Source organism: Heterocephalus glaber, unplaced genomic scaffold, assembly GCF_053883595.1.
Source record: "Heterocephalus glaber isolate CG9 unplaced genomic scaffold, H.glaber_assembly_v1.0 deba00001733, whole genome shotgun sequence".
NCBI lineage: Eukaryota > Metazoa > Chordata > Mammalia > Rodentia > Bathyergidae > Heterocephalus > Heterocephalus glaber.
In genome coordinates, this window is record NW_028258444.1 from 4,256,109 (window position 1) to 4,272,030 (window position 15,922).

At 43.7% G+C, this 15,922-nt stretch overlaps 1 protein-coding gene and 1 pseudogene across 21 annotated transcripts in view; both read right to left on the reverse strand.

Moving 5' to 3' along the window:
• Positions 1–3,368, reverse strand: part of Caprin2 (caprin family member 2) — a 53,851-nt gene extending 50,483 nt beyond the window's left edge. For 6 of the 21 annotated variants that reach the window (XM_004855060.4, XM_004855056.4, XM_004855052.4 and 3 more), the window contains exon 1: positions 2,105–3,046. In XM_004855060.4, the coding sequence (XP_004855117.1) occupies positions 2,105–2,356 (252 nt within the window). In that variant the 5' untranslated portion in view covers positions 2,357–3,046. Of the gene's footprint in view, positions 1–1,420; positions 1,529–2,104; positions 3,047–3,156 lie in introns of those variants that run through there. The other 15 variants (XM_087200016.1, XM_087200009.1, XM_087200010.1 and 12 more) reach the window with 13 other exon arrangements.
• Positions 3,369–10,770: 7,402 nt separating this feature from the next.
• LOC101718028 (transcription factor Spi-C pseudogene) lies at positions 10,771–12,514 on the reverse strand (annotated as a pseudogene).
• Between the last annotated feature and the right edge of the window lie 3,408 nt (positions 12,515–15,922).

The window sequence follows — 15,922 nt, forward strand, 5'->3', positions numbered from 1 at the left end:
GTTTAACATCCCACAATGCCCAGGACAGCCCCACAACAATGAACTGCCACAAAATGTCAATGGTGTCCAGGTTGAGAAGTTCTGCTCTAGTTTCACACTTAAACTATTAGTTCAGTGACCAGATGAATCTGTGACATTTTCCTAATATGTAACTTCCTAAAAGTAGTACAAAAATGTAAGATTTCTTTTCTAGCATTATGGGAGCCACAATCTGATGCTATTTTTCATACTGTTTGATATTTAAGGAAATACATGAAAACTAAATTGCACTAACGAGCTCCATAAAAATGACAAACCCACTACACTATTCTACAAACATTTTTCAGGCTTCTCCCATATTGGCTTTAGAGTCTTAAAATGCTTTCCCAGAAGTTAAAACAAAATCACTCACTGGTACTATTAGAAAGATATTTAAAATTAAAGAGGTACTACAGCTAAGCTAGACAGCACATGTGCAACACATACATGTAGTTTTTCCTCTGGGTGAAGCCATTAATGAAGCTCTGTTAATAGACCCTGCTCTGACCGGCTCTCATAGCAGTAGGGCACTTGTGCTGACCCAGGCACTCACCTTATCACATCTGTGATCAACAGCATGGCACCAAAGACAAACGGTGAGGGCTAGAGAAGCTATTAGTAACTGGCCCTTCATTACCTTCCTACCTTTAAAAGGGGGAAGGGGAGTCAATAAGACTCTTTTTTGGCACCAAGGATCAAACTCAGGACCTTGCACTTGTGAGGCAGGCAACAGAAGCACTGAGCTAAATCCCTGGCCCCAATAACTCTTAAAAATATCTTTAGACCTCCCCATTAAAAGCAACTTTCCTGGGGCTGGGGATTTAGCCTGCCTCACAAGGGCAAGGTCCCAAGTTTGATCCCCAGTACCCAAAAAAAACCCCAACTTTCCTGTGGTACAGCGCCTGCTTGGCAAGTGTGAGGCCCTGAGTTCAATTCCTGGTACCAAAAAAAAAAAAAAAAAAGCAAGTTTTCTTTCCCTATGCTGAAGTTATCATTATGTATATCTAAAATGTACCAATTTGGGGGGTGTAACCAGAGATCGAACTCAGGACCTTGCGCTTGTGAGGCAGGCGCTGGAACCACTGAGCTAAATCCCCGGCCCTAAAATGTACCAACTTTTTTTAAAAAGGACCACGGAAGATTGGCAAAAAATAAATAAAAGCAACTGTCCTAAGGCTTAACAAGGTCTTGGTCTAGATAGTTAACTGCTCAGCCCTACCTGTCCAAAGCAGAAGAGAATCATGACACAACAAAGTACCGTGCAGGTAGATATGCTTCACAGGCTACATGACTCAGGAAATGAGAAGTGATCTGGGTCTTTATATCAGCATTTACTGTACACATCAAGTTGATAATAAGCCCTGACTCTCTTCAGAAGGCTGTCTACAATACTTTCACCTACCGATCTTAGGCCAAGACCTCACAAGGTGAAAATTTCTGCTGAAACATTTACTGGCCTACCAGGTGAAAGCGTCCAAGGACTGCAGCAGCTCTGCTGCAATATCAGCTGCTGCATAAAGTCACAAGGAAAACAAGCATAAAAATCAGGCTGTTACTCATCTATGAAAAGAAACATTAATATAACACTCAAGGAATTCATCTGTCCCAAAATATCTAGCTCTTCAAGCACTTCAACAGCAGCATGCATAATAATTTTACTATGAAGGATACTGTTACTCATCTGTGTTAACAAATGAAACAAAAAGTTAATACTACATAGATAGCCTGGGGTTTTGGGGGGGTTTTTTTAACAACATCAACTTTTAATAATGGAAATCATTTTGCCATTCAAGAAACAGTTTTAGGGGAGAAAATCTTCCCTATAAAAATAAAAAACATCAAAATTATAAATATTATAACTTTTTAACCTCTGCAATTTAAAATGCTCCCCTGTAATACTACCCCTTCATTTAACACCTTTCCTGTACCATCACATTGTGAAGAGAAAACAGTCTGTTTTAATTGTTCTCGGGCATCTACAACCTAAGTTTAAAGCCTTAGGAATGAAGAAGACCTACGACCCTTGACAAAGAAATCATCAGCTCGTTTAAAACCATGCACGTACAGGGCGAGGAGGAAAAGTTACCTTCTTTTTCTCGATGTTTCTAATTTTGTGTTTAAGGCATATGAGTCCGTTGTCGATGTAGGTCTCATAGGCCTGGGTTGGAGACGCAGCATAACCGAGAGCACACTGCAGGGGGCTCAGAGCCCGCTGGCTTTCCCCATGTTGACTGTGGTTCACCTGGGGCTTGGCTGACTTCATATTCCCCACTCTTTCCTCCTCTAACCGGCCTGCAGGTGACTGGTAACCAAAAGGGGACGAAGAGAGTTGCACCATTGAAACAGAGGAGGAAAAAAGTAAAGTGTAAAAAGTAAACTAGGGGGCACAGTCAAGCTTTAACTTGCCTAGAAACTCTAGACCCACTTTCCGAAAATTACTTATCTTCCACAGAAGTGAGCTCAAAACCTAACGGTGCTTCGGATACTGCACTTCCATCCCACTACTTTCAAGGTAATTAGCGGTTAGCACTGACCGATACGCATAGCCTTTATGTCGACAAAAATCTACAACACGGGACGTTTCCAGAAATTCGATTTTCCACACAGGAAGAACTGCTAATCAAGCAATGGCTCCCGAGCTCCTGTCTTACAGGAGCAAATCACATTCTGAATAATATCTATGGTCAAGTGAACACAAGCACTCACGAAAGCAAGGGGACCTTAACGCAACCTCCTGACCTGATCAACCAGTGCCAAACTCAATCACAAACATTTCAAAGAAAACCTCAAACGCTCACTATGTGAAACAGCAGTTTCTAAAACGAGACTCTTAACTTCCCTCGAATTGCTCTAGGGCCTGGAGGCAAATCCATCCCCTCGGGCACGGGGTCCCGGGCACTCTCGCACGCCGCGAGCACCGAAGGTGACGCGCGGCTGCAGGCCTGCAGGTCCCGTTGCCGCCCTCTCCCTCAGGGCGTCCCGGGCACGGGCGAGGCGGCCTCTCAAACCCGCTTGGCCCTCCCGTCCCGCCCCGCCCCGCCCCGCCCCGCCCCGCCCCGGACGCGGAGCCCGAGACAGGTCAGGCGCAGGCGCGAGCCGCCGCCTTCAGGCCCCCACACCCCATCCCACCGCGCCTACCCGGGCCTGCCCGGCAGCTTCACCTCCCCAAGCCGCCGTGGCCGCCGCTGCCGCAGCCCGGGCCCGCCTTCCGACGCCGGCGGGAGCCCGGAAGGCTGCAGCGGTGGACCGGCACCACCCCGCACTCGGGTCTCCTCCTCCTTCCCCTCCCTCTCCCCGCCCCGGCCCGGCCCACAGCGGTCAGAACTCCGTCGACTCCACCGCTGGCGCCAGGGCCACCTTTCCTAGCGTGCGTGCCTTATATATGCCGCGTCCCGCCTCGTCCCGCCCCTATTCGCTCTTGCGCCCTCGGACCACCCGACTCCGCCTCCTTCCGGCGCCCCCGCCCGGCCGGAGCCGGAGGTCGGCTTGAGCGCGCGTGCGCCGTAGTCCGGCGGGCCGGCTGCCAGGTAGTGCAACGCGGCCGGGAGCAGGTGTCTCTAGTAGGCGCTTCGCGGCCCGTCAGATAACTGGCCTCGGGCTCGCGTGTTTTGCGTGGGCACGCGTGAGCTGCAGGGCACGGGGTAAGAACGGAGAAGAATCCGAGACCCACCCCTCCCAGGGTCTCGGCCCCCAAGCGCAGAGCGGCCCGGAAGCTGAGGGGGAGCCTGCACCCTTCAGCAAGCGATTGTGCCTGTACATCTGTGTGCCTCGCTCCTGTGAAGCAGATTGTATCACCGGCACTCCGGAGTTGGTAAAAAAAAAAAAAAAATCTCTGTAAGGTCTCACAAGAGAAAAGACTAGAGATGCATCCGTTTCTGAAAGAGGACGTTTCTTGTCCTGAACGGGTTAAACACAAGCACAGGGCAAAAACTGGCCCTCAACACATGTCCAACTATTTTACCCAGTAGAATTGTTTTAGGTCTTGTCCCCAGGGCGCTGATAAAAGTAATTTAGACCAAAAACTAATGATCTAGCAATAATTTAGGCTATCAAGAAAAGAACAGAGGAAAATCAGACTCAAAGCAAAAGTTCTTTTAAAGACAGACCAATCACACAAAACTTATCTTGGTTTTAGTGTTGAGACAGTGATTTACCATTAATTCTGTCCTTTTCAGTTCCTGGGAACATTATGTATCTTAATATTTAGTTGTAGCTTTGAATCTGAAGCCCAGAAAATATTAGGGGTCATGTGTGTCATTGTTCATAATCAGAAAAAGAACAAGCTTCTGACCCTGGAATGAGGAGGGTTATGCCTTCACCCTGGACACCAGGGAAAAACAGGAAGGACGCGTGCTTGGGTCAGTGCCTTGGCGTCGATGACAGTGCAGTCATGCTTCTTGTATAGTCTGAGCTAATAATGAGCCTTACAATGGTATTTTCACACCAGGCGAGAACATAACCTTGGATCATATAGATCTGGCATTAGCGCCTATATATTCTACTAAAATGGATAAGTCTGAATAAATCTTTACAGATATAGTTCCCAGCATGGAAAATTAATTTGTGAAAATGAATTGAGGAAGAATGCAAAAGCAAAAATAATTAATTTTCAGTTCAGTAAGGTCTGTATAAGCGAAGTACAACATTTGCAGTAGACTGTACTGTGATAACATTGTACCGTCTTTTGAAAAATGGTAACAGTGATTCAAAAAAAAAAAACTGTCCCAGCACTGAGAGTGTAGCTCCCATGTAGAGTGCTTGCCTAACATGTGTGAGGACCTGGTTCCAGTCCCCTGTGCCATCTAAAAGTAAAAATATTTTCTTGCCAGAGGAGATCTTAAAGTCAGTAAATCTGTCTTGTTCTGAAAGACATGCTGCCAAAACTTTATTTCTCAAGAATTTCATTTATTTTCCCCGTCCTCATTCCTTGCTTTCTATAACACCTTGATTTTTCTGGCTACCTGGGAAGCAGTATTTGAAGAATGCCATCTTCATGCTTCAAATCAATGATGGAAGAACACATTTCAATTCATTCAACAGATGTTTCCCAGACACCTGCTATGTATTGGGGTAGGGATGTAATATGAGACAAGACAGCCTCTGCCCTCTTGCAGCTGAGTGGGAATTTCTGTAAAAGCTGCAAGTATAGCCAGATGTGGTGGTGCACACCTGTAGTCCCAGCACTTGGGGGCCTGGGGCAGGAAGATTGCCATGATTTCAAGGCCAGCCTGGGCTACATAGTGAGTTCAAGGCTAGCCTGAACTACATAGTGAGACCCTGCCTCAAAAAAAAAAAAAAACCAAAAGAAACCCCTGCAGGTATAAACAGCAAAACAACCAAATCAATAAAATAAAAAGACAAAAATACTAAAGACTTACAATGGATGGTTTGATTTCAGCAAAAACAGCCAGCCTCAGGGCTGGGGATTTAGCTCAGTAGTTCAGGCGCCTGCCTTGCAAGTACAAGGTCCTGAGTTCGATCCCCGGTACCAAAAAAAAAATATCAGCCAGCCTTTACATCACTTGACAATGTGAAGATCTTAAATATGCATTGTCTGGCAAAAGCTACAATCTCTGAAGTGATGTAACCATAACTGCTGCAGTCACTTACAATTAATGTAGCTTCATGTTGTTAAAACTGGAAAGATTAATTTCACCAGAGGATGTGAAACCCAGTAGAGGAAATTACCTTGGACATTTTACTGTGAGTGATAGAAGTCTGTACCTCGGTGGATTTACAGAGAGATGACTTCCCACACCCCAAATAAAGAAATGACCAAGAAAAATAACAAGAAACCAAAGGAAGATAGAAAGTCCCTGGCAGCAGTTAACAGAGGAGTCTAAAAATATTATATTTTCACACACTTTCAGTTTGTTATTGTTATTGTTGTTGTTTGTAGGGGTTTTGCTTGTTTGTTGTTTTTTAGTTTTTTGAGACAAGAGCCTCACTGTGTAGCTCAGGCTGGCCTCAGAACTCACAGCAGTCCTCACCCCTCAGCCCTCTGAGTGCAGGGACTATAGGCGTGTGCCACCACACTCAGCTTAGATTTTCAGTATTTAAGAGAAACTTTTCATGAAAGAGCTGAACAATGCAGACTACAGGTAGGAAAAACAAAAGTTGTCATAATTATTGTATGGCATTTTTTTCAGAGTAAATTCCTGGTTTTTTCTTTGTGGTGGTCCTACAGATTAAACCCAAGGCCTTATTCATTCTTGGCAAACATTTCACCCCCAGTCCCTTTAGTGCATTTTTGAGAGACTTCCCAGTTTCTGAGATTAATATTTGTGTGGGTTTATTGTCTTCATAAATTTATAATTATACGTCTCTACTAGTTTTGTTTGTACTGTTTCTTCAGGTATCGAAACAAATGTATTAACTAATAGTGCTTCACTATCAAGTCCCTTTGAAGTTAGCATTCTTTAGGAGAGGAATGACTAGTGTGCTCATTTAGGAAGGGGCTCTTCTGTGGCACTTCCCTCTTCCCTCCCCAGCGTCCCTTCGCCACTGGCCAATCTGAAGTGCCTGCCTTGGATTCTGTTTGTAATTAGTATCAGGCAGAAGTTCAGAGAGCAAGCTCTACCTCCCCAAAATGATTGAGTTATTCTTTATTATTTGATCTCCATGTACCTACAGCTGTTTTACACTCGTCATAGTGTGGATATTTTTCAGACTGTTGGAAACTAGCCTCTTTAAAACCACGCAGTGTTCATTAAAGCTTTAAAGCAGATGTCTGTGCCAAAATAAATTCAGTAAACTACTTTGAAAAATGAGAATATTTCTCTTACTCTCAGCAAGAATCCTGAGAGAAGACACATTCTTCCTGTAAGTTGACAACAAATTAATTACTGAGCCATGGTGAAACAAGAGAAATTAAACAACAAGTTGATTTTCATAGGAAATAGGAAAAAATGCATGCCTTAAAAAACTTCATAGGGCTGGGGATTTACCTTAGTGGTTCCACCGCCTGCCCCCACAAGCACAAGGACCCAAGTTCGATCCCCAGTACCAAAAACAAAAAAAAAACCTTCATAATTTTTTCAAAATGCTTAGCCACCAGGAAGTACAACATAGTGGGAGAAGAGACTAAAGGGAACTTCACTTCTCCATTAATGAAAATTATTTTTGTCTAGGAGAGAGATTCAACTTTAGATAGAGGTAGGTAAGAGGATAAGCTAAATGTAAGTTGGCTTCTTAGAACTTCAGCTTTATTACCCGTAAAATAAGATAATAATTAGTGAGAGTGTTTTGATGATTACATGATTTAATAGACAAAAGGTACCTACAAATTGCCTGGCATATACTACTCAGTAATTGGAAGTTATTTTTATAAAGGCAATTTCCACTGTTATGCCACTACCTAATCTAGAAAACTAATAACCCACATCTCAGAAGAGTGCACATCAAGAAAACAGCACTGTCTCCCTTCACCTGCTTTGCAGTGCTGGGGCTGCCCAGCTTCCATAAATGTGTACAAGGCATTGTCACAGGTGTTGCTATGTATACAGTAGCATAAATTCTAGAGCTCCTCTCCAGTAGCATCATCTAAGATATGATATTTGCTTCTGCTAGCCCTACCTAGCACTATCACCATTAATGTTACCAATTCTAAAAAGATCTTTTAGAGTAAAAGCAACACTGCTTCTTCTTCAAAGCACCCTATACTTTGTGTGTGTTTGTGTGTGTGTGTCTGTATGTTTAAAGCAAAATTTGGAGGTGAGAGTAGGGAGCAGGAAATGAGAGTGGGCACAGAGAGAATGCCCTGTCTACATCATGGCATCTGTAAAAGCATAGTGGAAAGAGAACTGGATAAGAACCAGAACGGCAAGTCTAATTCTGAGTCTTCCAATGCTAGTTTGTGAGCTTGAACAAACAACTGAACTTTCCTGGGAGTAGTTCCATAGTGAGTCAAGTTGTTAGCAGTTCTATTCACGCCCCTCTGTACACACGACCTCCAAAGCCAGGCCACCTTGGAGGATATCGCCACAGCCACCTTGGATTTCTTGCTTCCCTGCTGCTTCAACTGTAATTTCTCCTAGATACTGAAGCAGAGCGATATTTAACAATGTTAATTCTGGCCAGGGATTTAGCTCAATGGTTCCGCCGCCTGCCTCGAAAGCAGAAGGACTCGAGTTTGATCCCCAGTACAAAAAAAAAAATGTTAATTCTCATAGAAACCTCTGCTTAAAACTCCTAATGGTTTTCTACCCCATTTAGGGAAAAACAAAATCATATTACTTAAAATGGTAGGGACTAAGGGTATACCTCAGTGGTAGAAAATATTCTTAGCATGTGGGAAGCCTTAGGTTCAATCCACAGCACCAGAAGAAAAAAAATTTTTAAAGGTGTCACTCATGATCTAAGTTCTCCCCAACCTCTCTGACAGCCCTAGAATGGACCCCCTGACCCCATCTCTAGCATTCACTCCTGTGGATGCCCCTCCCCATGAATGGGCAGCCCCTGAGTGTGTTTTTAACCTAGAACTCAGCAAAGGTGATGGGATGCCACTTCTGTGATAACATTTCATGGTTATAGCCTGTAGTGCTGGGAATTTCCCTCCTTTCTTGGCTCTGAGGAAGCCAGCAGCCGTGGTGAGAAATGAATGTCCCAGTGGTATGGAAGGGAGGCGACCTCCAGCTGATACCAGCAAGAAGCTGAGCCCTCAATCCAGTGGCCTGCAAGGAAGCAAATTCTGCCAACAGCTCCTCAATCCTGGAAACACAGCTTCAGCTGAAAATCCTGCCCTGGTCAACACTTTGATTGCAAGCTTAGAGGACTGTGCTAAACTTTACCTGGGCTCTTGGTCCACAGAAACCTCGAGATAATCCATTGTTTTCAGCAGCTGAATTTGTGAGAATAATGTTATATAGCAATAGACGACTAACAGAGTTGTTCCTTGCCTCTCATCTCCTCTGTCTGCCCACCCCACCTTCTTGCTGGCCTCCATGTATGTCAAGGACATCCTTTGTATTTGCCATGCCCTCTGCCTGTGGGGCTCTCTGCAGTAGCAGGTCATGTTTTAATTCACTACAGAGGATGTTTTTACTACCTGGAAAGCTGCTGTTCTGTTTCTCTATATAATAGTGTGAGCTCTTTGAGTGCAAGGACCTTGTCCATCTTGTTTCCCATTATATGCCTAAAACTTAAAACAGTGCCTGGTACCATAACAAATCCAGTAAATACTCATTACCACTGAATGCACATTGGGCCATATTTAACTCCTTCCCATGCTACAGTAGACTCAGGTCTGTAGGATACTCATGCACAGTGTCCAATGAAACAGGAAACCTGGTGTGGCAAGTGGGAGCAACTTGGGAGTCTGGCCCTGGGCAGGGAGATTAGAGGCACTGGTGGAGGTACACACAGAGCTCTGTACAGCTTTGGAAACAGTAGCTCAGATGTGCACATTGCAACATGGCTGCCTCAGAGCAGGATGCTCAAGGCTAAGACATATAGTGTGACACAGGCTATAAAAACTTGCACACAGAGATACCTGTTTGATAAGAACCTGGCAAGCAAAACCACATTAAATAGATGAGAATGCTTGCCTGTAGGAGGGGAAGGGGGCAAATAGGAAATGGGGTTAATAAGGAATCAGTAAAACAGGAGAAAGACACTACACAGACTAATGAGGATAATGTGCTAGGAATTGAGCTGTGTGATTCACTCCGTCTACTTCCTCTAGGAACCAGAATTAAGGCAAAACAGAATTTCATGATTCATGGGTCAGAGGAGATAGCAGAGCATCACCCGCCTAAAGATCAGGAGAGTTGGCATATTCACCGAAAGGTGCCCTCCCCCAGAACCCTCTCCAGCACGCCTGACTCCTGTCTTGCCCTCCTTCTTGGAACCAGGCATCTGGATGCGCCCAGATTTTCTCTCCAGTTACTCTCCATCTGTCTTAGGTTTCTATCCTCATTAGAATTAGGTTCAATTTTCTTTCTTTTTTAAAAATTTTTATCTTTATTAGTACGAATTTGCCATGCATAATGATTATATTCATTGTGGGGAGTTGTTGCATGTACATAACACATCTTGATCCTTTTTATGTCCCCTTCTGCTCCCCTCTTCCCCTCCCCATCTCTTTGCCCCTTTCTTTTTTGCAAAAGATCTGTCTCCCTATTTCCTATTGTCTTTTATTTTACTCTTAAATTTATTTATACTTTGCATTTCTCATATAAGAGAAACCATGCAATATTTAAGCTTGTGGGTCTGATGTATCCCACTTAACATTATGGTCTCAAGGTGTAACCATTTTCCTTAAAATGAGTCCAATTTGTCCTTCTTTATGGCAGAGTAGTACTCTGTTGTATATAAATATCATATTTTTAAAAATCTGTTCATTTGTTGATGGGCATCTAGGCTGGTTCCATACCTTAGCTACTGTGAATTGTGCCACAAAACATGTATAGGCAACCCTATAGTCTGTTGACTTTAATTGCTTTGGATATATAACCAGGAGTGGTATAGCTGGATCAAATGGTAGCTTTAATTCTAGTCTTTTGAAGAAACTCCATACTGCTTCCACAGTGGCTCTACTAATTTACATACCTACTAGCAGTATAGAAGGAAGGATTCCTTCCCCCAATCTTGTCAACATTTATTGTATTTTATATTTTTGAAGACAGCCATTCTCACTGGGGTGAAATGAAATCTCACTATAGTTTTGATTTGCATTTTCCCTATCTGACACTGTTAATCTAGAAGAAGGCAGCTGAGGCAGAAGGATCACAAGTTTGAGGCCAGCTGAGGTTACATAGTGAGACCCTGAAAGAAAAACTAGAAGTGGTTACATAGAGAACAGTAAGAGCAATGACATTTAGCCAGCACTTTCAAATGGGGCTTGATGATTTGAAACAACAAATTGTTCTTTGTCAAAATTTCCCATGTTAATACATAAGGCATGATCAAAATATACGGTGAATATATATATATTTTTTTTAATTATAGTAAAAGATACGTTGCCATTAATCCTCCTCAGTATACTCTCCTCTTAAAATACACTTATCCCACCACACTTGGCACTTTCTGAAGTGGTTCTGGAGTCCTTCCTCATGTTTTTAGCTGCACAGTGCCTTGATATTCTGGATTGATTGAAACCATTTACCTTTCATGGTCATTTTGACTGAGCCAGAAGTGGCACAGTGCCAGATCTGATAAACAAGGTGGATAAGGACACACCGTGATGTTTTTACGAGGCCATCTTTCCATTGGATGGCACTTGGCCCATATTTTGGATCATACCTGGTAAGGACACTCATGAAAGAGGACTTCCAGAACTCTTCAGAAAGTACACCTTCAGTACAGACACATTTTTTCCCAATATTTCTGATCCACGCTTGGTGGAATCCATGAACGTGGACACTATGACTGTATTTGCTTGAAGAGAAAAATCCTAGCCAGGTGTGGTGATGTATACCTATAATTTCAGCACTCTGGAAGGCTGAGGCAGGAGAATTCTAAGTTCAAACCCAGGCTGGGCAATTTAGTGACCTAGACAGACCCTGTCTCAAATTTGAAAAAACAGGGCTGGGAGTGTAGCTCGGGTGCTGGATTAGATCCTCAGGAGCTGGGCAAGTATTTAGCAGTCAGGATGATTTGGCTCAGGGAACTGGCATATACGTGGTTGTCATTTGCATTCCAGCTGCTCAGACTGAGATATTCCTGATCAGGCTGATTGTACTCTGAGTAGATCTCTTTCTCCAAGCACTGAGTGGGAGCCAGTCCCAGGGAAGCATCACCGAATTGGTAGGGGAGCTTTCTCCAGACTTTGCTACCTCCCCAGCCCTTCTGTAAGGCATTTGGGCTCTGCCCAGTTTCTGGTGGGTGATGGATGGTCTTCTGACTGCCTTTTCATTTTCCCCCAAAGATCAGCGAATTTTCCTCCATTTTTGGGTACAAACTGAAAGGAGTCTGGGTTTATCTACCCTCTGAACATAAGAAGCCATCTCAGTTGCACGCAGATTCATGAAGGTGCTCAAATAGTTACAGCTTCCTCTTGTCTCTTCCTCACTTTTGCTGGAAGAGAGCAGGCTGTACGAACTGACTTTCAGTTATGCCCTGCAGAGGTTAGTGAATATTTCCCTCCAAAGAGAAGTCCGAAGCACTGTTTGGATGTGGTGGCACATGTCTATAATCCCAGCACTCTGGGAGGCTGAGGCAGGAAAGATCCAAAGTTCCAGACCAGCCTGGTAACCTAGCATCTTCAAATGCTTGACCCAGCTTGTCATGTTTCATTAAAAAATCCAGAGCTCAGGAAGAAATGAGTACCCTGTCCATCAGAGCCACATCACCCCTGGATGTACGGTGTAGAAATAACCTTGCCCTCTGCACCACGCGCACCACCTCAAGCTTCAGTTCTCTGGACCCGCTTGCTCCGCACAGAGCGCTGGGCTCCTGCATTAGGAAAGACATAGTGTATGATTCACTCCCTTTTGTGATGTTAGAGCTACTGATGGCCAGAGCCACCAGCTTTTATTATCTTGCTTCCTTTAGCCATTTTGATGATCTGAAGCTAGTTTTCTAGTATTCCAAAGGAAGAATTCATGACAGTATCCCCGGTTTCTTAAACACTCATAAAATTTCTCTATAGCCTTTATACTTGAACATCAACTTGGCAAAATAGAAGTCTCTGGCTCATATTTTCTTTGCTCTAAGTTGCAAAAATAGCAAATGAAACAACATCAGTAACCATATGTGTATCGTGTACTAAATCATTTAATACTATGTCAACATGAGTCAGTGGGTTGCTATTGTTATTTTATAGATAAGAAAATAATTGCTTTTCAGCCTTTTGGCAAAGATCAAGTGTAGTATAGATAAGAAAATAAAGACAGAGAGGTTAAATAACAGTTATGTGACTTTTTGAGGTTTAAAATTTCTATTGGTTTTTTATTTTTATCAAGATTTTGGTTTTCTTTTGTTTATTGTTCGTTTGTTTGTTTGTTTGTTTTTTGAGACAGGGTCTCACTGTGTCATTCAGGCTGACCTCAAACTCATGGTGATCCTCCTGCCTCAGCTTCCCATGTGCTGAGATTACAGGTGAACACCATCATGCCCCTGATTGTTTTGAGACAGGGTTTCGCTTTGTAGCCCAGGTTGGCCTTGAACTCACAGTGATCCTCCAGTCTCAGCAATTACAGGCATGCACTACTATACTCAGCTTAAGATTTTATTTAAATCCTTTAAATATGGGGGTGTTTTTTTTTCCAGTACTGGGGATTGAACTCAGGACCTTGTGCTTTCAAGGCAGGCAAGGCGCCACTGAACTAAATCCCTGGCCCTAAAAATGGTTTTAAAAAAAAAAATCTTGGGCCAGGGATTTAGTTCAGTGGTTCTGCCGCCTGTCTTGCAAGCACAAGGACCTCAGTTGAATCCCCGGTACCAAAAAAAAAAAAAATCTTATTCTTTCTTCATGAAAGCAGTAACTGTTTTTTGTCTCTGAAATCATAGCATGTAGGTTTTAATTCTTCTGGGAGCTCTGTTCTTACTTTCTGTTGCACATCTAGTTCTTCATGCAGAGACTTTGTTCAGATGTCTGTTGATTCTTACCTACTCTTTTATACTTAAGCAGGGGCCCTAAAGCCTAACCAGACCTGTATGTGTAAGTGCAGTCTGAATTGTACACTTTATTTCAGAGCTGGAGGGCTCAGCTGTTCCCAATAGCAAGCCTCCCCAGAACTTGGGGAGGTCTCCAGAGTTCATCCCTTGGGCATCATTTCCCCAGGGAGAAATTCATTCCAGTCCCATCTTTGGTGGGAGTCCACTTGGACATCAGCACTCTAAGGACCAAGTTAGGGAAGAAGGTTTAATGCTTGCTTTGAAATATAATAATTTCGCCTATCACTAAGGCAGTGCTCCAACCTTTCAGCTCTGCCTGAGTCCAGAGTCCCTCTGTTCAGTACCTCTCAGTTGATTCCAGTGCAGATGATTTGGTTGTCTGTGCTATGGAATGAGAAATAAGCTTCATTTACAGACTTACAGCCTATCCATTTTCAGCCCAGCTACCCACCCACCCCAGCCTTCAGAGACACTCTCTGTAGACAGTGTGCTTTCAGCTTTCCCACACTTTGATTTGCATCTCTCAACTGTTCTTCTGCCCTAGCCTCTTGTCTCCCCTGGTCCATGTTTAGCAAGATGCCTGAGCTGTACCACTCTACCATACCTTACCACTCTATCATGCCTTATCACTCTATCATGCTGTACCACGCTATCATGCCTTACTCCTCTATCATGCTATTTCTGTGTGTAGCTTGCATGTCTGTCACCCACAGAGATTATGATTTCTTGAAGGCAGAGACCTGTAAATAAAACAGAGCCCACACTCCTTAGGGAAACATTAAATATTCTGTAGTTATGGTAACAAGTAACCACTAGAACCAGATCTCAATTGGTTTAATGCACATGTGACAGCTTGCCCCCCCGTTAATGAGTCAGTGGCAATTTGCCTGTGTGAGAGCCAGCTCCCACACTTCTGGGAGCCAGCCAGAGACAGAACTGTGCTTTTAAAGTGAGCCAGACCATGACATTCTCATCTTTTTCTTTTTCTTTTTTTTTTTTTGGTACTGGGGATCAAACTCCAGACCTTGAGCTTGCGAGGCAAGCATATTGCCACTGAGCTAAATATCCAGTGACATTCTCCTCTTAACAGCCATGTTTCCATGGAGCCCACAAACCACCCAAACCCACACTCTGCAAAACCCTTCAGGAGAGCTTTGCAGGAGATAGCACAGCAACACTAGGTCTGTCACTAAGGAAGGACTCAGCGGCCAGATGAGGGAAGCAGCGGAGGCGAATGCCCTGAGTAGAGATCTCAGCTACCTGCCTGTACAAGGTGAAGCCTGATATAAAGTTCCTCCAGTGTTCACTACCCAAGCACATACACCTGAGGGTGAGGAAAGGAGCATCAGTGCACATACCCAGAGGCATGACCTTCACCTGCCACTGGGACTCAGTACAGTGGACCCCTGAGTTACGACCGGCCTCACATACAAACAACTGGGTTATGACCAGATTTTAGTTTTATTTATGACCAAAGTCTTGAGTTATGACCCGAATGTTGGTCTTTCCTGTGTGGGGTTATTTGAGAAATCTTGGGCCAAAGTCTCTCTAACGACACTGAGAACTAGGTGGAAGAAAGTGTGGCCTTAAATTATACAGGAGAGAGACTTTGAAGGCTGCGTAGAGAAGCCTGAGCCTTCAATTGACCCTGTAGTTGATGACACTGTCACTATAGCAGAGTTCACAGTCTTGAAGGTAAACAGTGGTGAGGAACTGTCCACAGAGGAACTTCAGCAATGTCTGGCTGAGCAACAAATGGCAGCTGAGGAGCTTTCTGAAGGGGAGGGGGAGTATCAACAGTCAGTGCAGCAAAGTTCTTTAAAATAAAGGATATCCTGAAAAAATAGAGCTACAAACATTTGTAGAGAAGGCCCAAACAGGCAGAGAAAAAGCCAACCACTGCATTCACTTGCTTAATGACAATGTCATGTCATACTATAGAACAGTTAAAGACAAGACAGAAACTGACAACCTCAGACTAGTTTTTAAAGATCTAGTGAGCCAAAAGCAGGTCCTAGTGGGCTAGACTCTCCCAAGGAGAGAAAGGACCCCAGAGAGCCAGACTCCAGATGTTCTCATGGAAGCGGGCTCTCCTGCCAAACAGTAGCCACCTTCCATTTCATCCTCCCTTCCTGCAAGTCAAACATGTCAACTTCAATGGTGAGTACAGTATGAAATCATTGTTTCTGGTAAACTAGGCACATTTTATAACTTTTTGGTGAACACACTAGGAAACTTATTGGTGTTTCTGGTAAGTTACACACATTATACAACCCTTTTTTATTGTGAAAAGGTTAGATGAGGGGTGCTTTGAGAAGTTTGGAACATATGGATATTTCCATTATTT